Raw genomic sequence first — 18454 nt, forward strand, 5'->3', positions numbered from 1 at the left:
ATCTCGATATCATGACAGACATCGTTTAACGTATTTACAAAGGAACGGCAAAGTCCATTATGTATCAAGTGGCAGTATCCTTCTTTTAGACAACGGGGGCACGTGTCACAGCTAAATTTTCAATTCACTCGCATAATTATGGCATCTTTACTCGCATCTGACAATGGCAAAGGGCTTAAATGCCTTAACAAAACTTGTTTAGTGCTCATCGCTTCAATGGTAAATCGTTAGACCAGCTTGACGCTCCTTTTTCACTAGCTACGTCAAGTGAATCGATATCGTTCCTATTCATTTCACTCTTAGTTATTGTCAGTTTTGATTTAATATCACCAATCTCGATTTTCTTTCATGTACGGTTTGTTGGTGCATCAATTAGGATTGGAGCAGTGATTTAGATAAAAAACTTGGGAGTTGAACTTTTGGAGCGTATTCTTTAAAACGGTCTCCACCTTTAAGTACTTCCAGTCCACCCTCCATTAATGGCAACGAAAATTTTATCCTGCACTTCTGATTGTTGGCCGGTTTTGTGAATAAAGACGCTAACAGCTCGTTTTTGATTGATTTCTCACATTCTTTTATAGGGTGCTCAAAATAAGGCGTCTTACGAATTCTGGTGGTCACTTGATGCTGATTTGATGAAGTAAACAAATTATAAAGATTTTGAGTTAAATACATCAGCGTGGGAGATTTTTGGTTGCGAATCAGTAAACTAATAAATATCATTAGCTTTTGCGCAAACATTGAACTTAAGGATATTGATAAACAGTTCTTAACTGATGTTTACTGTAATGTCTCAAAAATTTGCTACTCATTCCTGTTGCTGTCCCCTGCTCTGCAACTATGACAACTTCAAAACTGTTCAGAATATGATCAACTCTACCCCTCAATGACCGTTGCAAAACTTTATTAGATCAACTCAGAAGCCTAAACTTTCTCTCTCTCCCATGTGTATAGTTCCCCCTTATAATAACAAAAATTCATCTAAGAAATGCGCTTTCTTCAACAGAGAGCTCACAATGAAAAATCAACAATGGGGCAGGCCCACAAGAGCAAGTGAAAACAAGTGGAGACCTAGATTTTGTGGGACCTATAACCCTAAAGTCTGTTGGCCTTGATATCTAATCTTGCAGCATTATCAGTTATCGTCGATTTGAGGGCCAAAATTGGCCTTTGCAATGCTTTAATATGAGGTTCAATCTGGAAATCATGACAGAAACCGTTTAACGTAGTTACAAAGGAACGGTGTAGTCCATTATGTATCAAGTGGCTGCATCCTTCTTTCAGACAACGGCTGCACATGTCATAGTTAAATTTTCAATTCATTCGTATAAAGATGGCATCTTTACTTGGTTCTAATGATAGCAAAGGCAATGCCCTAACGAAACTTGTTTAAAGCTCATCGCTTCAATGGCAAATCGTTCGACCAGTTTGACAATATTTTTTCACTAGCTACGTCCAGTGAGTCAATCTCGTTCCTATTCATTTCACTCTTATGTATTGTCAGTTTTGATTTGATATCATCCAATCTCGATTTTTTTTCGGGTACGGTTTGTTGGTGCATCCATTAGACTTCGAGCAGTGATTTAGGTAGAGGTCTTGGGAGTTGAACTTATGCAGCGTATTCCTTAAAACGGTCTCCACGTTCAAGTATGTCCTGTCCACCCTCCATTGATGGGAACGAAAAGATACTTCTGCACTTCTGATTTTTTGCAGATTTTGTTAAAAAAAGATGCTTATAGCTCATTATTGATTGATTTCTCACAATCTTTTATAGTGTCCTCAAAATTATGTGTTTTACAATTTATGATGGTCAAATTATGCTGATTTGATGAAGTAAACAATTTATAAACATTTTGAGTTAAATACATCGGCGTGAGAGTTTTTTGGTTGCGATTCAGTAAACTACTAAATATCATCAGCTTATGCGCAAACATTGAACTTGAGGACATTCATGAACAGTTCCTAAATGAAGTTCACTGTAATTTTTCAGAAACTTGCTACTCAGAAATCAGAATTCCTGTTGCTGGGCCCTTCTCTGAAACTATGGCAATTTCAAAACAGTTCAGACTGTGATCAACTCTACCCCTCAATGACCGTTGCAAACCTTTATGTGAACAAATCAAAAACCTAAACTTTCTCTCTCGCATATGTATAGTCCCCCTTAAGAGAACAAAACCTCAACTAAGAAATGCGCCTTCTTCAACAATGAGCTCACAATGAAAAATTAACAATGGGGCAGGTCCACAAGACCAAGCGAAAACAACTGGACACCTAGATTTTGTTGGACCAATAATCCTAAAGTCTGTTGGCCTTGATATCTAATCATGCAGCATTATCATTTATCGTCAATTTGAGGACAGCACTTTGCCTTTGCGACGCTTTAAGATGAGGTTCTATCTCCAAATCATGACAGACATTGTTTAACGTATTTATAGAGGAACGGCGAAGTCCATTATGTATCAAGTGGCTGCATCCTTCTTTTAGACAACGGCTGCACATGTCATAGTTAAATTTTCAATTCATTCGTATAAAGATGGCATCTTTACTCGGACCTAACGATAGCAAAAGGCAATGCCATAACGAAACTTGTTTAAATTTCATCGCTTCAATGGCATATCGTTCGACCAGTTTGACGCTCCTTTTTCACTAGCTACGTCCGGTGAGTCAAGCTCGTTCCTATTCATTTCACTCTTAGTTATTGTCAGTTTTGAATTGATATCATCCAATCTCGATTTTCTTTCTGGTACGGTTTGTTGGTGCATCAATTAGACTTCGAGCAGTGATTTAAGTAGAGGACTTGGGAGTTGAACCTATGCAGCGTATTCTTTAAAACGGTCTCCACGTTTAAGTATGTCCAGTCCACCCTCCATTGATGGCAACGAAAAGATATTTCTGCACTTCTGATTTTAGGCAGATTTTGTTAAAAAAGATGGTTATAGCTCATTGTTGATTGATTTCTCACAATCTTTTATAGGGTCCTCAAAATTAGGTGTTTTACAAACAGTGATGGTCAAATTATGCTGATTTGATGAAGCATACAATTTGTAAACATTTTGATTTAAATATATCGGCGTGGGAGTTTTTTGGTTGCGATCCAGTATACTACTGAATATCATCAGCCTATGCGCAAAATTTGAACTTAAGGACATTGATGAACAGTTCTTAAAAGAAATTTCTTGTAATTTCTCAGAATATTGCTACTCAGAAGTCAATTTCTGTTGCTGACCCCTGCTCTGCAACTATGGCAACTTCAAAACAGATCAGACTGTGATCAACTCCACCCCTCAATGACCGTTGCAAACCGTTATGTGAACAAATCAGAAACCTAGAGTTTCTCTCTCTCATATGCATAGTCCCCCCTTAAAAAAACCTCAACTAAGAAATGCGCCTTCTTCAACAAAAAGCTCACAATGAAAACTCAACCATGAGGCAGGTCCACAAGAGCATGCGAAAACAAGTGGACACCTAGATTTTGTGGGACCTATAATCCTAAGGTCTTTTGTCCTTGATATCTAATCTTGCAGCATTATCAGTTATCGTCGATTTGAGGACAGCACTTTGCCTTTGCGACGCTTTAAGATGAGGTTCTATCTCCAAATCATGACAGACATTGCTTAACGTATTTATAAAGGAACGGCGAAGTCCATTATGTATCAAGAGGCTGCAACCTTCTTTTAGACAACGGCTGCGCGGGTCACAGTTAAATATTTAATTCATTCGTATAAGGATGGCATCTTTACTCGGACCTAACGATAGCAAAAGGCAATGCCATAACGAAACTTGTTTAAATTTCATTTTGCCTTTGCAACGCTTCAAGTTGAGGTTCGATCTCGAAATCATGACAGACACCGTTTAACGTATTTACCAAGTCCATTATATATATCAAGTGGCTGCATCCTTTATTTAGACAAGGGCTGCACGTGTCACAGTTAAATTTTCAATTCATTCGCACAATGATGGCATCTTTACTCAGACATAATGATAGCAAAAGGCAATGCCAGAACAAAACTTGTTAAAAGCTCATCGCTTCAATGGCAAATCGTTCGACCAGTTTGACGCTCCTTTTTCACTAGCTACGTCCAGTGAGTCAATCTCGTTCCTATTCATTTCACTTTTAGTTATTGTCAGTTTTGATTTGATATCATCCAATCTCGTTTTTATTTCATGTACGGTTTGTTGGTGCATCAATTAGAGTTCGATCAGTGATTTAGATAGAAGACTTGGGAGTTGAACTTATGCAGCGTATTCTCTAAAACGGTCTCCACGTTTAAGTATGTCCTGTCCAACCTCCATTAATGGCAACGAAAAGATAGTTTTGCACTTCTGATTGTTGGCAGATTTTGTTAAAAAAGATGCTTATAGCTCATTGTTTATTGATTTCTCACAATCTTTCATAGGGTCCTCAAACAAAATTAGGTGTTTTACAAACTATGATGGTCAAGTTATGCTGATTCGATGAAGTAGACAATTTATAAACATTTTGAGTTAAATAGATTGGCGTGAGAGTATTTGTTTGCGATCGAGTAAACCACTGAATATCATCAGCTTATGCGCACACATTGAACAAAAGGACATTGATGAACAGTTCTTAAAAGAAATTTATTGTAATTTCTCAGAAATTTGCTACTCAGAAGTCAATTCCTGCTGCTGGCCCCTGCTCTGCAACTGTGGCAACTGCACAACTGTTCAAAATCTGATCCACTCTAGCCTTCATTGACGGATGCAAACCCTTATGTGAACAACACAGAAGCCTAATTATTCTCTCTCTAAAATGTATAGTTTTCTACATTTTCATAGAGTATTAAACAAAAAAGAGATGATCCATTTGAAAGGCAAAACAATGAGCCCCCATAAAGATACAATAACTAAACTAAGAAATGCCCATTCTTCAACAACAGCTCAAAACGAAAAATCAACAATGGGGCCAGCCGCACAAGATCAAGCGAGAACATGTGTAGACTTTGTTGGACATAGAATCCAGAAGTCTTTAGGCCTTGATATCTAATCTTGCAGCATTATCAGTTATCATTGATTTGAGGGAAAAAGTTTATGGTCAAGTTTATGGTCAACTATGTTGGTCAACTTATGCTGATTTGATGAAGTAAACGAGTTATAAACATTTTGAGGTAAATACATTTGCGTGAGAATTTTTGGTTCCAGCAAAACACTAAATATCATCAGCCTATGCACAAACTTTGAAATGAAGGACATTGATAAAACTATGATGGTCAATATATGCTGATTTGATTAAATAGACGACTTATAAGCAATTTGAGTTAAATACATCGGCGTGATAGAGCAGATAATTTAATAACAATCTCTAGTGTTTTAGTCATCTCTCACTACAAACTTTGTTTTTGATTTTCAGAGCTTTTAACACTAGCAAGTACTCTACAAAAATCAACATTTTCACATCATTGGGCAAAAAAAAATCATCAAAAAAGAGAGTTTTGATTTTTTGTTAAAAAATAAGTTTGATAGTTCACGATATGAACTACATATTAAATGATAGAGAGAAGAACAAAACTTTTCAGTACTTTGTAAGACAAGAAAGTGGTTTTAACCCTTGATTGTGTATTTCGCGTCAAAAAATTTGATCGCTTCCAAATATCTATTATCAAAATCAGCTCTCAATATATGAAAACCACATTCAACTCTTCTTTGCTGCCCATACATAGCCTTTAATTACCACCTAAAATCCTTAGAAATTTCCCAATTCGTATCGGCCGAACACTGGTGTATTTATGGAGGACTATCAACCGACATAAAGTATACGGATGTAAAAAAAGGAAATGAAAAGTTGCTATGCGTTTTTTCAGTAGGGTTAGGATTTGCATAGATTAGTTGAGGATGAAATAAAGGATGTCAGAAGCCATCGGCAATAGTTGGCAATGGTTTCCATGCGTCTTCATGGCAGATTTTCGAACCGCGGAGGCATCAATTTTTTAGATTTTGATTGATGGGAGGAGAGCAAACTGTTTGATGGTAATTGTCAAAAGGATAACTAGAATTTGTTTTGAGTGGTTCTTGATGTTTCTCGAGCAAGATTAAAAAAAAACCGTTTCTTTCAACTTTGCCATTTCAAGAAAGATCACCAGCTATCGCTTCCTCAGTAAGACTTCGAATGGCATTGCAGGTTTTTCCTACTAGCGGCATATACTTATCACACTTTGTGTATTGATCAACATGTAGATTGCCTTTAATTCTACTTACACGTTCCAGTAAACACTTCGGTTTTTGTTATTTGTTATTTAAGGCGTCTTTTCTCGTTGTTCTTCTTGCAAGAATGAGATGAGGCATCACCATTAGGCCGTAGTATATTGCCGTTTCCGCGTAACAAATGTTCAAAAATCACACCCAATTTCATTCAGTGTATCTGGGAACCTAAAGCCTGCATTATTTCTTGGCCGCGTAAAAGAGATTACTGTCCAAGGAACAACCCTCTTGTAGATATACTTCATGAGCACTGTTTAGCTTTTCTTGAGATTAATCAAATAATTGCTGGGTTTAAAACAGTCCGGCCTAAAAGCTTGGGGTATTCCTTATCAAATTATTAAATTGTTATTAATACAAAACAGAAAATGAAAACTACGACTATTTATGATACTAAAAGTGGATTGGTTAAATTTGCAGTTGCTGGACTAATGCATTTGGAGATTTGGCTGAAAAGCAGTACTTAGGGAAACAAAAAAGAACAATTGCAAAAGTAATTAGTGTCATCTGATTTGAATCCTCATGTTAAAGCAAGACATACAAAGCCGTTATTTGCTATCAAACATAATCCCCCACAACTGAATGAAAAATTGCAAAAATCTTGCGATCTTTCATTCTTAATATAATAGAACATCGATTTCGATTTTAGATAGTTTTGATGATTCAGAACAGAACACAAATGTCAGAAATCCGTATTATTACATTGAGATGCAAACTGTTTTTTCCTCAAGACATTAATATGTGCGTTCTTTATCTTCAGTTGATACTCCTCAAGACTTCAGGAAAGATTGTTTATTTAATTTCAAATTGCTTGTTTTTTGAACCCTTGAAAAATTCCCGGCATTTTGTTCGTGGCTGCTAATGTGTCAAATTGAATGTTTTTTAGAACCTTAATTGAATTGCTGATTGTTTTGTTTTTTGAAACTTACTATGTCCCTCAAAGAAGTTTATCTTTATGAAGGACTATCAACCGACAAGAAGTATACGAATATAAAAAAAATTGAAAAGTTACTATGCGTTTTTTAAGTAGGGTTAAGATTTGCATAGATTAGTTGCGGATGAAATAAAGGATGTCAGAAGCCATCGGCAATAGTTGGCACAGTTGGCATCAAAATTGGAATTGCCCTGGTTTCCATGCGTCTTCATGGCAGAGTTTCGAACCACTGAGGCATCAATTTTTTAGATTTAAACTGATGGGAGGAGAGCAAATTGTTTGATGGTAATTGTCAAAAGGATAACTGGAATTTGTTTTGAGTGGTTCTTGATGTTTCTCGAGCAAGATCGAAAAATCGTTTCCTTCAACCTTGCCATTTCAAGAAAGATCACCAGCTATCACTTCCTCAGTAATACTTCGAATGGAATTGGAAGTTTTTCCTAGCGGCATATATTTATCAAAGTTTGTGTATTGATCAACAGGTAGATTGCCTTTATTTCTACCTACAAGTTCCATTCAACATTTTGCTTCCAGAAAAAGTGAGTCAATGTAACACTTTATACCTTCGTTTATTGTTATTTAAGGCGTCTTTTCTTGTTCTTCTTCTTGCAAGAATGAGATGAGGCATCACCATTGGGCCGTAGTATATTGCGGTTTCCGCGTAACAAGTGTTCAATAAGTCACACCCAATTACATTCAGTGTATCTGGGAACCTAAAGCCTGCATTCTTTCATGGCAGCGTAAAAGAGATTACTGTCCAAGGAACAACCCTCTTGTAGATATACTTCATGAGCACTGTTTAGCTTTTCTTGAGATTAATCAAATAATTGTTGGGTTTAAAACAGTCCGGCCTAAAAGCGTGGGGTATTCGTTATCAAATTATTAAATTGTTATTAATACAAAACAGAAAATGAAAACTACGGATATTTATGATACTAAAAGTGGATTGGTTAAATTTGCAGTTGCTGGCCTAATGCATTTGGAGATTTTGCTGAAAAGCAGTACTTAGGCAAACAAAAAAGAACAATTGCAAAAGTAATTAGTGTCATCTAATTTTAATCCTCATGTTAGAGCAAGACATACAAAGCCGTTATTTGCTATCAAACATAATCCCCCACAACTGAATGAAAAATTGCAAAAATCTTGCGATCTTTCATTCTTAATATAATAGAACATCGATTTCGATTTTAGATAGTTTTGATGATTCAGAACAGAACACAAATGTCAGAAATCCGTATTATTACATTGAGATGCAAACTGTTTTTTCGTCAAGACATTAATATGTGCGTTCTTTATCTTCAGTTGATACTCCTCAAGACTTCAGGAAAGATTGTTTATTTAATTTCAAATTGCTTGTTTTTGAACCCTTGAAAAATTCCCGGCATTTTGTTTGTGGCTGCTAATGTGTCAAATTGAATGTTTTTTAGAACCTTAATTGAATTGCTGATTGTTTTGTTTTTTGAAACTTACTATGTCCCTCAAAGAAGTTTATCTTTATGAAGGACTATCAACCGACATGAAGTCTACGAATATAAAAAAAAATTGAAAAAGTTACTATGCGTTTTTTAAGTAGGGTTAAGATTTGCATAGATTAGTTGCGGATGAAATAAAGGATGTCAGAAGCCATCGGCAATAGTTGGCAATGGTTTCCATGCGTCTTCATGGCAGATTTTCGAACCACTGAGGCATCAATTTTTTAGATTTAAACTGATGGGAGGAGAGCAAATTGTTTGATGGTAATTGTCAAAAGGATAACTGGAATTTGTTTTGAGTGGTTCTTGATGTTTCTCGAGCAAGATCGAAAAATCGTTTCCTTCAACCTTGCCATTTCAAGAAAGATCACCAGCTATCACTTCCTCAGTAATACTTCGAATGGAATTGGAAGTTTTTCCTAGCGGCATATATTTATCAAAGTTTGTGTATTGATCAACAGGTAGATTGCCTTTATTTCTACCTACAAGTTCCATTCAACATTTTGCTTCCAGAAAAAGTGAGTCAATGTAACACTTTATACCTTCGTTTATTGTTATTTAAGGCGTCTTTTCTTGTTCTTCTTCTTGCAAGAATGAGATGAGGCATCACCATTGGGCCGTAGTATATTGCCGTTTCCGCGTAACAAGTGTTCAATAAGTCACACCCAATTACATTCAGTGTATCTGGGAACCTAAAGCCTGCATTCTTTCATGGCAGCGTAAAAGAGATTACTGTCCAAGGAACAACCCTCTTGTAGATATACTTCATGAGCACTGTTTAACTTTTCTTGAGATTAATCAAATAATTGTTGGGTTTGAAACAGTCCGGCCTAAAAGCGTGGGGTATTCCTTATCAAATAATTAAATTGTTATTAATACAAAACAGAAAATGAAAACTACGACTATTTATGATACTAAAAGTGGATTGGTTAAATTTGCAGTTGCTGGCCTAATGCATTTGGAGATTTTGCTGAAAAGCAGTACTTAGGCAAACAAAAAAGAACAATTGCAAAAGTAATTAGTGTCATCTAATTTTAATCCTCATGTCAGAGCAAGACATACAAAGCCGTTATTTGCTATCGAGCATAATCCCCCACAACTGAATGAAAAATTGCAAAAAGCTTGCGATATTTCATTCTTAATATAATAGAACATCGATTTCGATTTTAGATAGTTTTGATGATTCAGAACAGAACACAAATGTCAGAAATCCGTATTATTACATTGAGATGCAAACTGTTTTTTCCTCAAGACATTAATATGTGCGTTCTTTATCTTCAGTTGATACTCCTCAAGACTTCAGGAAAGATTGTTTATTTAATTTCAAATTGCTTGTTTTTTGAACCCTTGAAAAATCCCCGGCATTTTGTTCGTGGCTGCTAATGTGTCAAATTGAATGTTTTTTAGAACCTTAATTGAATTGCTGATTGTTTTGTTTTTTGAAACTTACTATGTCCCTCAAAGAAGTTTATCTTTATGAAGGACTATCAACCGACATGAAGTATACGAATATAAAAAAAATTGAAAAAGTTACTATGCGTTTTTTAAGTAGGGTTAAGATTTGCATAGATTAGTTGCGGATGAAATAAAGGATGTCAGAAGCCATCGGCAATAGTTGGCACAGTTGGCATCAAAATTGGAATTGCCCTGGTTTCCATGCGTCTTCATGGCAGAGTTTCGAACCACTGAGGCATCAATTTTTTAGATTTAAACTGATGGGAGGAGAGCAAATTGTTTGATGGTAATTGTCAAAAAGATAACTGGAATTTGTTTTGAGTGGTTCTTGATGTTTCTCGAGCAAGATCGAAAAATCGTTTCCTTCAACCTTGCCATTTCAAGAAAGATCACCAGCTATCACTTCCTCAGTAATACTTCGAATGGAATTGGAAGTTTTTCCTAGCGGCATATATTTATCAAAGTTTGTGTATTGATCAACAGGTAGATTGCCTTTATTTCTACCTACAAGTTCCATTCAACATTTTGCTTCCAGAAAAAGTGAGTCAATGTAACACTTTATACCTTCAATTTTTGTTATTTAAGGCGTCTTTTCTTGTTCTTCTTCTTGCAAGAATGAGATGAGGCATCACCATTGGGCCGTAGTATATTGCCGTTTGCGCGTAACAAGTGTTCAATAAGTCACACCCAATTACATTCAGTGTATCTGGGAACCTAAAGCCTGCATTCTTTCATGGCAGCGTAAAAGAGACTACTGTCCAAGGAACAACCCTCTTGTAGATATACTTCATGAGCACTGTTTAGCTTTTCTTGAGATTAATCAATTAATTGCTGGGTTTAAAACAGTCCGGCCTAAAAGCTTGGGGTAATCCTTATCAAATTATTAAATTGTTATTAATACAAAACAGAAAATGAAAACTACGACTATTTATGATACTAAAAAAGGATTGGTTAAATTTGCAGTTGCTGGACTAATGCATTTGGAGATTTGGCTGAAAAGCAGTACTTAGGGAAACAAAAAAGAACAATTGCAAAAGTAATTAGTGTCATCTGATTTGAATCCTCATGTTAAAGCAAGACATACAAAGCCGTTATTTGCTATCAAACATAATCCCCCACAACTGAATGAAAAATTGCAAAAATCTTGCGATCTTTCATTCTTAGTATAATAGAACATCGATTTCGATTTTAGATAGTTTTGATGATTCAGAACAGAACACAAATGTCAGAAATCCGTATTATTACATTGAGATGCAAACTGTTTTTTCCTCAAGACATTAATATGTGCGTTCTTTATCTTCAGTTGATACTCCTCAAGACTTCAGGAAAGATTGTTTATTTAATTTCAAATTGCTTGTTTTTTGAACCCTTGAAAAATTCCCGGCATTTTGTTCGTGGCTGCTAATGTGTCAAATTGAATGTTTTTTAGAACCTTAATTGAATTGCTGATTGTTTTGTTTTTTGAAACTTACTATGTCCCTCAAAGAAGTTTATCTTTATGAAGGACTATCAACCGACATGAAGTATACGAATATAAAAAAAATTGAAAAAGTTACTATGCGTTTTTTAAGTAGGGTTAAGATTTGCATAGATTAGTTGCGGATGAAATAAAGGATGTCAGAAGCCATCGGCAATAGTTGGCACAGTTGGCATCAAAATTGGAATTGCCCTGGTTTCCATGCGTCTTCATGGCAGAGTTTCGAACCACTGAGGCATCAATTTTTTAGATTTAAACTGATGGGAGGAGAGCAAATTGTTTGATGGTAATTGTCAAAAAGATAACTGGAATTTGTTTTGAGTGGTTCTTGATGTTTCTCGAGCAAGATTGAGAAAAACCGTTTCCTTCGACCTTGTCATTTCAAGAAAGATCACCAGCTATCACTTCCTCAGTAATACTTCGAATGGAATCGTAAGTTTTTCCTAGCGGCATATATTTATCAAATTTTGTGTTTTGATCAACAGATAGATTGCCTTTAATTCTACCTACACGTTGCAGTAAACATTTTGCTTCCAGAAAAAGTGAGTCAATGTAACACTTTATACCTTCAATTTTTGTTATATAAGGCGTCTTTTCTTGTTCTTCTTCTTGCAAGAATGAGATGAGGCATCACCATTGGGCAGTAGTATATTGCCGTTTCCGCGTAACAAATGTTCAAAAAGTCAGACCCAATTTCGTTCAGTGTATCTGGGAACCTAAAGCCTGCATTATTTCTCGGCAGCGTAAAAGAGATTACTGTCCAAGGAACAACCCTCTTGTAGATATACTTCATGAGCACTGTTTAGCTTTTCTTGAGATTAATCAAATAATTGCTGGGTTTAAAACAGTCCGGCCTAAAAGCTTGGGGTATTCCTTATCAAATTATTAAATTGTTATTAATACAAAAAAGAAAAATAAAAGTACAACTAATTATGATACTAAAAGTGGATTGGTTAAATTTGCAGTTGCTGGCCTAATGCATTTGGAGATTTTGCTGAAAAGCAGTACTTAGGGAAACAAAAAAGAACAATTGCAAAAGTATTTAGTGTCATCTGATTTTAATCCTCATGTTAGAGCAAGTCCTACAAAGCCGTTATTTGCTATCGAGCATAATCCCCCACAACTGAATGAAAAATTGCAAAAAGCTTGCGATATTTCATTCTTAATATAATAGAACATCGATTTCGATTTTAGATAGTTTTGATGATTCAGAACAGAACACAAATGTCAGAAATCCGTATTATTACATTGAGATGCAAACTGTTTTTTCCTCAAGACATTAATATGTGCTTTCTTTATCTTCAGTTGATACTCTTCAAGACTATAGGAAAGATTGTTTATTTAATTTCAAATTGCTTGTTTTATGAACCCTTGAAAATTTCCGGCATTTTGTTTGTTGCTGCTAATGTGTCAATATGAATGTTTTTTTAGAACCTTAATTGAATTGCTGATTGTTTTGTTTTTTGAAACTTACTATGTCCCTCAAAGAAGTTTATCGTTATGAAGGACTATCAACCGACATGAAGAAAACAGATATAAAAAAAATTAAGTTGCTATGCGTTTTTTCAGTAGGCATAAGATTTGCATAGATTAGTTGAGGATGAATTAAAGGATGTCAGAAGCCATCGGCAATAGTTGGCACAGTTGGCATCAAAATTGGAATTGCCCCGGTTTCCATGCGTCTTCATGGCAGACTTTCGAACCACTGAGGCATCAATTTTTTAGATTTAAACTGATGGGAGGAGAGCAAATTGTTTGATGGTAATTGTCAAAAAGATAACTGGAATTTGTTTTGAGTGGTTCTTGATGTTTCTCGAGCAAGATTGAAAAAACCGTTTCCTTCGACCTTGTCATTTCAAGAAAGATCACCAGCTATCACTTCCTCAGTAATACTTCGAATGGAATCGTAAGTTTTTCCTAGCGGCATATATTTATCAAATTTTGTGTATTGATCAACAGATAGATTGCCTTTAATTCTACCTACACGTTCCAGTAAACATTTTGATTCCAGAAAAAGTGAGTCAATGTAACACTTTATACCTTCGTTTTTTGTTACCTAAGGCGTCTTTTCTTGTTCTTCTTCTTGCAAGAATGAGATGAGGCATCACCATTGGGCAGTAGTATATTGCCGTTTCCGCGTAACAAATGTTCAAAAAGTCAGACCCAATTTCATTCAGTGTATCTGGGAACCTAAAGCCTGCATTATTTCTCGGCAGCGTAAAAGAGATTACTGTCCGAGGAACAGCCCTCTTGTAGATATACTTCATGAGCACTGTTTAGCTTTTCTTGAGATTAATCAATTAATTGCTGGGTTTAAAACAGTCCGGTCTAAAAGCTTGGGGTAATCCTTATCAAATTTTCAAATTGTTATTAATACAAAACAGAAAAATAAAACTGCGAATATTCATGATACTAAAAGTGGATTGGTTAAACTTGCAGTTGCTGGCCTAATGCATTTGGAGATTTTGCTGAAAAGCAGTACTTAGGGAAACAAAAAAGAACAATTGCAAAAGTATTTAGTGTCATCTGATTTTAATCCTCATGTTTGAGCAAGACATACAAAGCCGTTATTTGCTATCAAGCATAATCCCCCACAACTGAATGAAAAATTGCAAAAAGCTTGCGATCTTTCATTCTTAATATAATAGTACATCTATTTCGATTTTAGATAGTTTTGATGATTCAGAACAGATCACAAATGTCAGAAATCCCTATTATTACATTGAGATGCAAACTGTTTTTTCCTCAAGACATTAATATGTGCTTTCTTTATCCTCAGTCGATACTCTTCAAGACTATAGGAAAGGTTGTTGATTTAATTTCAAATTGCTTGTTTTATGAACTCTTGAAAATTTCCCGGCATTTTGTTCGTGGCCGCTAATGTGTCAAATTGAATGTTTTTTAGAACCTTAATTGAATTGCTGATTGTTTTGTTTTTTGAAACTTACTATGTCCCTCAAAGAAGTTTATCATTATGAAGGACTATCAACCGACATGAAGAAAACGGATATAAAAAAATTAAGTTGCTATGCGTTTTTTCAGTAGGGTTAAGATTTGCATAGATTAGTTGAGGATGAAATAAAGGATGTCAGAAGCCATCGGCAATAGTTGGCACAGTTGGCATCAAAATTGGAATTGCCCCGGTTTCCATGCGTCTTCATGGCAGACTTTCGAACCACTGAGGCATCAATTTTTTAGATTTAAACTGATGGGAGGAGAGCAAATTGTTTGATGGTAATTGTCAAAAAGATAACTGGAATTTGTTTTGAGTGGTTCTTGATGTTTCTCGAGCAAGATTGAAAAAACCGTTTCCTTCGACCTTGTCATTTCAAGAAAGATCACCAGCTATCACTTCCTCAGTAATACTTCGAATGGAATCGTAAGTTTTTCCTAGCGGCATATATTTATCAAATTTTGTGTTTTGATCAACAGATAGATTGCCTTTAATTCTACCTACACGTTGCAGTAAACATTTTGCTTCCAGAAAAAGTGAGTCAATGTAACACTTTATAACTTCGTTTTTTGTTACTTAAGGCGTCTTTTCTTGTTCTTCTTCTTGCAAGAATGAGATGAGGCATCACCATTGGGCAGTAGTATATTGCCGTTTCCGCGTAACAAATGTTCAAAAAGTCAGACCCAATTTCATTCAGTGTATCTGGGAACCTAAAGCCTGCATTATTTCTCGGCAGCGTAAAAGAGATTACTGTCCAAGGAACAACCCTCTTGTAGATATACTTCATGAGCACTGTTTAGCTTTTCTTGAGATTAATCAAATAATTGCTGGGTTTAAAACAGTCCGGCCTAAAAGCTTGGGGTATTCCTTATCAAATTATTAAATTGTTATTAATACAAAAAAGAAAAATAAAAGTACAACTAATTATGATACTAAAAGTGGATTGGTTAAATTTGCAGTTGCTGGCCTAATGCATTTGGAGATTTTGCTGAAAAGCAGTACTTAGGGAAACAAAAAAGAACAATTGCAAAAGTATTTAGTGTCATCTGATTTTAATCCTCATGTTAGAGCAAGACATACAAAGCCGTTATTTGCTATTAAGCATAATCCCCCACAACTGAATGAAAAATTGCAAAAAGCTTGCGATCTTTCATTCTTAATATAATAGTACATCGATTTCGATTTTAGATAGTTTTGATGATTCAGAACAGAACACAAATGTCAGAAATCCGTATTATTACATTGAGATGCAAACTGTTTTTTCCTCAAGACAATAATATGTGCTTTCTTTATCCTCAGTTGATACTCTTCAAGACTATAGGAAAGGTTGTTGATTTAATTTCAAATTGCTTGTTTTATGAACCCTTGAAAATTTCCCGGCATTTTGTTCGTGGCCGCTAATGTGTCAAATTGAATGTTTTTTAGAACCTTAATTGAATTGCTGATTGTTTTGTTTTTTGAAACTTACTATGTCCCTCAAAGAATCTTGCCTTATGATTTAGAGTTGAAATTTTTTGCCTCTTTCAAACAAAAAAATTTCTACATCCAATGCATGAATAGGGCGGACTTTTCAAATATTTAAGTTGCCATATCATTTGTTACTCGAGTGCTTCGCAAGGGCGGGATTTTCATTTTTGGTGTTAAATACATTTTTTTTCCTGCGTAACTTCTCACTGTAGACAAAATCAGAATCTCTCTGTAATGCAGATTATCTTAACAAACAAAGGTTTATGGAAGTGTTTTTTCTCAGTAGTTCTAGCATTTGATTTATTCTTTTTATGTCTGAACATTGTTGCATTGTGTATAATTAATTTTTGGTTTTTTGTGTCTCAATTTTATGAAGATTGTTCTTGCAGCAGCAACAGGCTACTGGGTATAGCAACTTTTGTAGTCCACAATTTGTTGTTTGGAATTTGGAAAATTTTTTGTTTCTTATTGATTAACTTTAAAAGTTTGGCTGTGTCTTTATCAATTCACTTTTAAAACTAAGCAGTTTGCCTCCACCGTCAATGCACAATTAGGGCGGATTATTCAAATGGTTTAGTTGTAACAGTCCATTTCATCTGTTTTTCAAGAGCTTCGAGAGGGTGGAATTTCCGTTTTAGACTGTAGATGCTTTTTGTTTTGATTTGTTTTACCTTACGTAGCTTCTCAATTCAGACACCTACAGACTGTTTTCCAGAATACGCCTTCAGGTTGTCTTGATAAGCGGTTATTTGAAATTGTTGTTTTTCCTATAAAATTCGAGAGGTTGATACGATATGTAAGCTTGAGCAGTGTTGCCTTTTGTATAATTTATTTGAATTATTTTCTGTCTCATCGTTTTTGATGTTAGTTTTTGCAGCTTCAACTGAGATACAGCTGCTTTGAAAGAAACAATTTGTTGTTTGAAGATTTGAAGAATTTTTTTCTCAGATATTATTTTGAAACGTTTGGCTGTGTTGTTTACTAAAACAATTTTAAACCAAAACACTTTGCTTCTACCGTCGAAGCGCAGTTGGGGTGCATTATTAAAATGATTTAGTTGCAAAGTTTTTCCTTTCAACTGTTTTTTCAAGTGCTTCCCAAGTGTGGAATTCCTTAGGCAGTAGATGCAATTTGTTTTGTTTTACCTTGGATAGCCTCTCAATTTAAACGCCCTCTGACTGTATTCATAAATACGCCTTCAGATTGTCCTCATATACAGTTTTAAGGAAAGTGTTTTAACTTCTTACTACTTCCAAACAGTGATGCGTTGTGTAAGCATGGCCCTTGTAGCATTTTGTATAATTCATTTGCTGTCTTTTCTGTTTCATCTTTTTTACGTTTGTATTTGAAGCTGCAACAGAAGTACAGCAGCTTTTGAGGTGAACAATTTGTTGTTTGAAAATTTGAAGAATTTTTGCTCAAATATATATTTGAAAAGTTTGGTTGTGTTATTTACCAATTCATTTTTAAGACTAAAAAGTTTGTTGTTTGTTTCTACCATCAATATATGAATAGGGTGGATTTTGCAAATGATTTAATTGAATAAGTCCATGTTTTTCAAGCGCTTCGACAGTTTGGCAGTTTTGTTTTCGGCGGTTTGAGCAATTTCTTTTGTTATATCTTGCGTAATTATTCACTTTAGACACCTTCAGATTGTCTTCCTAATCACGCCTTGAGATTGTTTTAACTTAAAAAAACTTGAGGTAAGTGTTTTTTTTCTCGATGCTTCAAGAGTATGAAACTTTTAGAGTGTATTTATGAGCATTGTTGCCTTCGAATTACGTTTTTTCAAAGTTTAATGAGTACTGCGGCCATACTCGTTTATTTGAAGACTATTAGAAGACCATATGTCCCAATTCATTTTCTAATTAGAATTTTTCTAAAAATTAACCAGCTCCAGGCCGTTAACTTTTTGCAGTTTTTTTTACTCACAAAGTTTTGCCATTTCGATTTTTAGTTTTACAAAAGTTTGCAAATTGTTTTTTAATTTAAAGATATTTACATATAAATTTTTGAGCTTACAAATTTTTGTAAATTTAATACAAATATTAAATTAAAATTTTCAAATTTTTGGAATTATTATGCATTATTAACCAATTATTTACAAATTTACTTTACAAATTTTTGCAATTAGTAATTTTTTAATACTAGGGTTACTAATAAAATTATTCTAAAAATTAGGTAATGAGAACAGAGGAATCTGTTGGCTCACAATTTGTCAAGAAAAATTAGAACTGTAATTAAATCAAACCAGTTTTTAATTAGTCCTTGTTGCTATCATTTTCTTCATTGCCGGCGACATGCTTGTTTTCAAACAGTTTGTTTTCCGCGTCCGTTACTTCTTCGTTTCTCTTTTAACATTTTTGTAATTTCGAATCATTCGATGCAAGTTATGCAGTCAGGAAAATGATGAATGCCGTGAGCAGTAACCACAAAACACTCAGGCTGTTGTTGAGATTCGCTGAAACAAAAATAATTTTGAT

The 18454-nt window shown here is 34.9% G+C and overlaps 1 protein-coding gene across 1 annotated transcript in view; it reads right to left on the bottom strand.

Annotated features, from left to right (window-relative positions):
* Nucleotides 1–18200: 18200 nt before the first annotated feature.
* The window catches only part of LOC142349194 (uncharacterized), a 196559-nt gene continuing 196305 nt past the window's right edge, over nucleotides 18201–18454 (bottom strand). The window contains exon 35 of the mRNA XM_075400605.1: nucleotides 18201–18432. Within this exon, the coding sequence (XP_075256720.1) occupies nucleotides 18362–18432 (71 nt within the window). The 3' untranslated portion in view covers nucleotides 18201–18361. The remainder of the gene's footprint in view (nucleotides 18433–18454) is intronic.

Source organism: Convolutriloba macropyga, chromosome 11 (genome assembly GCF_964194025.1).
Source record: "Convolutriloba macropyga chromosome 11, txConMacr16.3, whole genome shotgun sequence".
In the NCBI taxonomy this organism is placed as follows: Eukaryota; Metazoa; Xenacoelomorpha; order Acoela; family Convolutidae; genus Convolutriloba; species Convolutriloba macropyga.